This window comes from Nematolebias whitei, chromosome 19 (assembly GCF_014905685.2).
Source record: "Nematolebias whitei isolate Nwh7 chromosome 19, NemWhi1, whole genome shotgun sequence".
Lineage (NCBI taxonomy): Eukaryota > Metazoa > Chordata > Actinopteri > Cyprinodontiformes > Rivulidae > Nematolebias > Nematolebias whitei.
The window spans coordinates 36,572,876-36,579,815 of NC_056516.1; the positions used below are offsets into that span (position 1 = coordinate 36,572,876).

Here is a 6,940-nt window from a genome sequence, read left to right on the forward strand (position 1 = left end):
GATAGATAGATAGATAGATAGATAGATAGATAGATAGATAGATAGATAGATGGATGGATGGATGGATGGATGGATGGATGGATGGATGGATGGATGGATGGATGGATGGATGGATGGATAGATGGATAGATGGATAGATGGATAGATGGATAGATGGATAGATAGATAGATAGATAGATAGATGGATAGATAGATGGATAGATAGATAGATGGATGGATGGATAGATGGATGGATGGATGGATAGATGCTTGCTTGCTTGCATTATTTATTTACTTTACTTACTTACGTTACTTATTTACTTTACCTACTTACTGCTTAATTTGCTTACTTAATTTACTTAATTTACTTACCATACTTACGTTACTTGACTTACTTTACTTACTTACTTTCTTCACTTACTTTACATATTTTACTTACTTAATTTACTTACTGTGCTTAATTTACTTAATTTACTTACTATACTTACCTACTTACGTTACTTGACTTACTTTACCTACTTACTTTACTGACTGCTTAATTTGCTTACTTAATTTACTTACCATACTTACGTTACTTGACTTACTTTACTTACTTACTTTCTTTACTTACTTTACATATTTTACTTACTTAATTTACTTACTGTGCTTAATTTACTTAATTTACTTACTATACTAACCTACTTACGTTACTTGACTTACTTGACTTACTTGACTTACTTGACTTACTTACTTTACTTATTTACTTTATTTACTTACTTTACTTATTTACTTGCTTACTTTAATTGCTTTACTTACTTACTTTACTTACTTTATTTACTTACATATTTACTTACTTGACTTACTTGACTTACTTGACTTAATTACTTACCTTACTTACTTACTTTACTTACTTTACTTTACTTACTTACTTACCTTACTTAATTTAAGTGGTTAAGGTAAATAAGTAATTAAGTCTCTTTAAAATAATTTGTTCAACTGACTTTGTACAGATCTAGTATAGAGCTGTATGAATGGGTAAATGAGGCACAGATTATAGTGTAAAGCACTTTGAGTGTCTTCATAAGATAGAAAGGTGCTATATAAGTACAGTCCATTTACTTACTAACTTTACTTACTTAATTCCTTTATTAATTCCTGGGGGCCGGGATTGAGGCATCCAGTAGTATTTTCTAAATTCACATACCAAAATACAAATGAAATAACCAAAAAAGAAGCAGAATACACAAATTTGGAAAAAAGACAATCTGCACAGGGTGGTAGGGAGCGCTACATTAATGATTAACCTATTTACACACATACACATTGCATATAAGCATGCATATAAATGCATATGTACATGTACATACGTACACATACAGCTTCTACCCTGAGGCTGTTAGACTCATGAATCTCTAACCAGAATAATCACTGTGAAAAAAATCACATCATGTTGCTGCTGATCCGTTTCAATGTTGCTGCTGATCTGTTTCAATGTTGCTGCTGATCTGTTTCAATGTTGATGTGTTCATGCGTGCTCATCTGCTCACACAGACTCATGTTCATGTTCGTGCTGATGTTCGACGTAATGTTTATATGTTATGAGTGCTTAGTGTATTTTTAGTTGATGTTTTTCTTAGTTCATATCTTAGATCTTATTACTGTTTTTCTTATACATTTTATTGTTGGATGTAACTGGGACCATGTGTACATAATTTCGTTCCACCACATGTACCACATGAGGTGCGAATGACAATAAAGAAACTCTGACTCTAAGTGTCCGGGGTCTTTAAAGGGCTTTAATTACCAACACGTCTGACATTTAAACAATCTAATCTAAACTTTTGTTTTCCTGCCCCCAAACAATCAGACTAAGTTTGTATCAGCGTTGAGCGAAGTTTTGTCATCGTGTTCTGCCAGTAAGCAGATGGTGAGTGTGTCTGTTGTGTTAAACTCCTCAGCAGCTCATCAAACTCACCAACAAACCATCTCCGACTCAAACCGTAACCAGGCAACAGCGATAAAAGCTTCCTTTGTTTCCTCGCAGATTCTTGACATCCCTCGCCGCAGATCAGTTATTTTCTCCCGAGCTGCGTTTCTTTAATTCATCCCTCCCCATCTCCATCTCTTCCTTTGCTCCTCTTTTAGAGAAAGCTCCTCTGCAGTCGGTGAGAAAAACACTCGGGAGCCTCTTCACCTCCAAAAGCAGACAGTCTGAGAAAGAGCTGCAGGTGCGTTCGTGTCATCCATTTCCTCCCAGTTCTGAACATGTTCCAACATTTCCACCCTGGTGCCACGTCGGTAACGGTCTGTACGTCTAAAAACACGTTTATCACCTGCTGCCAAAAGGCAAAGGTGGACAATCAGCTTTTTCTGTGTTTTTAGTGTTTGTGTGTCTGGTAGTAACATTTCTCATGAACCACTCGAGGAATTTTAATAAAACTTGCAGGAAGTAATTTTTAATAAAATTGTCATGCAGATTATGTTTTGAGAAACCGAACCAAGTCAACATGGCAACTAAAGCCAGCTGATCTAAATAAATAAAACATATAAAATATCAAATTTTCTGCAGATTTTGTGCTAAAATTTGGTGTAGCTGTAGCTATGGGAGAGTTTAACAATAAAAGTTTGTGTTACTTTTTAAAGTCAACCCAGTTTGTTAGCAAAATATCTCGTGATAGCCTGCACAGCATCTAGAAGAGCAACTTTCATTAAGTAACTGTTCAAAGTGCACGCGCAAGTTCTTAACATTTGCAGTTAAAGCAGCACAAAAAGCCGCCACAGCTAATCCACAATGACCAACAGTAAAATGGCTACGAAATGTGATGTGGCAGTAGCTGAGAGTCCTCCTCAACACATACTCTGAGGGCTAACAGCTCTCGTAGGATCTCAACAGTTGAAATCTCTTGCGTTGATGGTGGTAAGAAATGCCAAGCCTTTAATTTACCAAACTGCAGCGAGTCCAGAACATTCAAACAAACGCCAGATCTTCAGACTTTGGAAGGTGAACTTTTCAATGAAAGATCTTTTTATTCAGATACAGAGCTGATTATTTTACCTCCTGAATACACAGCTGCTTCAGACAAACTCCAAAAAGTCTGGCGTTTTTATTTTTTTTATCTTCGCTTTCCACCTCCTCCCATGTGGAAATGGAGACGCCTCATTATACTCAGCTCTGCAGTGAGTCTGACTCGCAGCCAAAACAAAGCACGTCACCTGCAGGAAAGAGAAGCTCGAGGTGTGCGCTCGCAGGAGCAGAACGTGATTTCTGCTCGGCCCACTGCTGGGGTTTGCGAATTGCTGGTGTGATTATCAATTACGTCTTTGGATTCAGTCCTGCTCCTTGGTGGGGAATGTTTTTACATCAAACAGATTTTCATCACCCGGAATATCAAACAGGCGCGCAGCAGAATACCAAACCCGGCTCAGATCTGTTATTAAATTAGATATTTGTGCACCAAATAAGCTGCTTCCCGCCAAACTCTAATAGTTCTAGTGATTTACCCTGAAAATGGATATTATTCGTCTGGTCTTTTAAACAGCTTAGCTTGTGGCTAAACTCCCGATCCATTTTTCACATTAGGTGCGTTTGTTTTGTTGCTTCAAGGACAAATTTCACCAAGACGTCCAGTAAATGAAAAGCAAGAAAAGCCCCTGATTAATTCGCTTTATTGAATAAATCACAGCAGGGGTTGGTTTAATAATTTAAAGTGTGGTAATTAATTTTTAAAGGTGACAAAAGTAAACATGGCTGTTAAATGCAGGTCCCTTAAATTTGCTTTAGAGAAAACCTCTAATTTTATTGTTTAATTTAGAACAAATTTAATAGATTTTAAAACGACACAGTGCAACAAGTGTTATTTTAATGACATCCTGATAAACCTATTATTTTAAAATACATTTTTTTCCATTTTTCCAGGAGCCGTGCTCTCCTTCTCTGTCAGACACGATGACACCAGATGAGGTAGGACCACGAGGAGGAGATAACGGATTTTAATCTTTTTAATCCAACGTCGGGTTAAGTTTTCTCAATATGATCATCTGTTACTATTATATTTGTATTAGGTCATCAAACCTTTTTAGATCAAGTAATGAAAGTGAAAGAAGTTATCTTGATAGTTTTTTTTTTTTTTTTCTTCTAAGTTGTTTAAAAGTTTTAACAGGGCTTAATTTGAGCCGGATCCTGCCGTAACACAGTCTGGGAACGCTCTTATTTTGACAGGGTGCATTCCGGTAACTGTTTCCTTGGATCCAGTAACTGTCAGGATTACTATTAATAAAGTTATGAACCGATGACTACCTTGAATTAATAAAACTTATATTGAACATGTAAACTGAAAATAATTACATGAATACTAATTTTAAACACAACAGCCACTTACGACTTTTTAATATCACATGCGATCTGCCTCTTCAAGTAAGCATTTCCACCTCTACCCTTAAAACAATCTCCGCCCCTTAAAGACCGGTGGGGATGAGTGCCGACCGAGCTAACCAGGCAGTCGTACGCAGCCCACATAGATGTTTGGTATCTGATTTGAGTTTATGTAGTTCTGAAATTGGCCCTTAGTTTGAAAAATATTTTAATTTTGCACCTCTTTTGTCAATGAGTTTGACATCCCTGGGCTAAAGGGTGTTTGAAGTTTCAAATCTCAGATGATGGAGCTTAAAGTTTCAGAGACTATACTGAATGGCTCCGTGTTATTTTTCCACCTTCTCCTACAGCAGCGCACATTCTGTCTGAACACACTGTTTCCACTCAAGTATGAAGATCCTGCTTCCCTCCGGCTCAGTTCTCCGAGTCGTGATGTTTGTTTTTGTAGTTTCTGGCGACTCTAACTGCTGCCAGACATTTGGTCTGATCCGTGTGACCCTCCCGTTTGTTTGCTGCTGCAGATCAAAGCGTGGGAAGAGGCAGAGATGGACAAGCCGATGGAAATTGATGAGATACGAGTTGACCCTTCACCTTTCCAGCTGGTGGAGAGAACATCGTTACACAAGGTGGGCGTGGGGAGGCGTTGTCTCTTGTTGAACAGCTGTTTCTTTGAAATCATTAATTTAATCTAAAACAGGATGTTGAATCATAACGCCCTGTGACTTTTATGCATTTTATTTTTTAGTTTCCTTCAATATAGACGAGCTATCACCTTATCTTTTTATTTGATGCAACAAAACCTTTTAACAAGCGTTAATCGGAGCTGCTGGAAGAGGAAGAGAGACAAGACCTCTTTTTTGTAGTCCTCTAAAATGGAGGGTGGAAGATGACTAAATTAAATAAATAAATACATTATAATTAAATGTTTCTTCAAAGTTCTTGCTCAATAATCCAGGTAAAAAATCCAGCAAAGTTCAGTCAGGTCATCTGGACAGTTACTTTTTTTGTTGTCGAAACGTTTCATCCAAAGGACGTCGTCAGTCCGAGAGGCCACAACAAACTCAGTCCCACAAGCAGCACACTCACATTGCAGGCCAACCAGTTTGATGGTGATAAGATGGTTTTTGGGACCCGCCCTCTCCCCTGTCCACTCTTCTGAGGCAGCCATAGTCAAAGTGGTTCAAAACATCAAAGTTCATGCTCAATAATCCGGGTAAAAAAAAAAGTCCTACATGATTTTGTTCTTCATCCAAAGGACTTCGTCAGTCCGAGAGGCCACAACAAACTCAATCACATAGTGGGCTAACCAATGACCTGACTTAACTTTGTTGGATTTTTTTACCTGGATTATTGAGCATGAACTTTGATGTTTTGAACCAGTTTGACTATGGCTGCCTCAGAGGAGCCTACATAGAGGGAGATGGTGGGCTCCATAAATCATCTTATCCCCAGCAAACTGGTTGGTCCACTATGTGAATGTGCTGCTTGAGGAACCGAGTTTGTTGTGGCTCCTCAGACTGATGAAGTCCTTTGGATGAAGGACAAAATGTTTCAACCTAAAAAAGGAACTGTCCAGATGACCTTTGTTGGACTTAAATGATCATTTAATTATTCAATACATCATTAAACCAAAGTACTGGAGAACCGTTGGAGTACTTCCAAGTTTGCTGTCACTCTTGAGTCGATGTCTTTGTTGGAAGGTGCAGAAATAACTCCAATAACTTCAAAAACCTTTTCCAGTTTATTTACCACAATCTGTGGGGGAGAAGCTCCAGCTTCTATATCCCTAGCTTGGTTTGAAATATCTCTAACCAGTTCACGAGAGAGCAAATTAAGGTTCTGCATGGAGGGAGCTGCCATGTTTGAACTGACTTCAGACCAAAGCAATGGATTTCACATGATCAGCGTTAGTCCCGCCCACTGAGTTTGATGAGTGAGGTTGACAGTTTACATGATTTCATGACACTGCTGCACAAGAGCCATGAAATCAATGAATATAGTGAAATAATTAAATTTATTTTTAAAAATTTTTTTGAAAATGACATTTCATTAAATTTAATTAGATATTTAATGATGTTGTGCATGCGTGGGTTTTCTCCGGGTGCTCCGGTTTCCTCCCACAGACCAAAAACATGCATGTTAGGCTGATTGGTAACTCTAAATTGTCCCTAGGTGTGAGTGAGAAAGTGAATGGTTGTTTGTCTCGTTTGTCTCTATGTGTCCCTGTGATGGACTGGAGACCCGTCCAGGGTGTACCCCGCCCCTCGCACTGTGATTGCTGGACATGGGCACCAGTGACCCCCGTGACCCAAAATGGAATAAGCGGGTAAAGATAATGGATGGATGGATGGATGGATGGATGGATTTAATGATGTATTAAATAATTAAATAATTCATTTAAGTATTTAATAATTAATTTTCTTTATTTCATGATGTATTTATATATTTAATTTCCACCCACCTTACTCTAAATGATAGAACATGCAAAATGCAGAACCATTTAAAGCAGAAAATGTTTTTTTTTGGGGTGCAGAAGATTATCTATCTATCTATCTATCTATCTATCTATCTATCTATCTATCTATCTATCTATCTATCTATCTATCTATC

General features: G+C 37.8%; 1 protein-coding gene across 1 annotated transcript in view; it reads left to right on the forward strand.

The window, feature by feature from the left end:
• Positions 1 to 6,940, forward strand: part of LOC119425773 (chloride channel protein 1) — a 40,231-nt gene that overhangs the window by 29,359 nt on the left and 3,932 nt on the right. Inside the window, exons 20-22 of the mRNA XM_037693321.1 lie at positions 2,104 to 2,186; positions 3,875 to 3,919; positions 4,852 to 4,956. Coding sequence (XP_037549249.1) covers positions 2,104 to 2,186; positions 3,875 to 3,919; positions 4,852 to 4,956 — 233 coding nt within the window. The remainder of the gene's footprint in view (positions 1 to 2,103; positions 2,187 to 3,874; positions 3,920 to 4,851; positions 4,957 to 6,940) is intronic.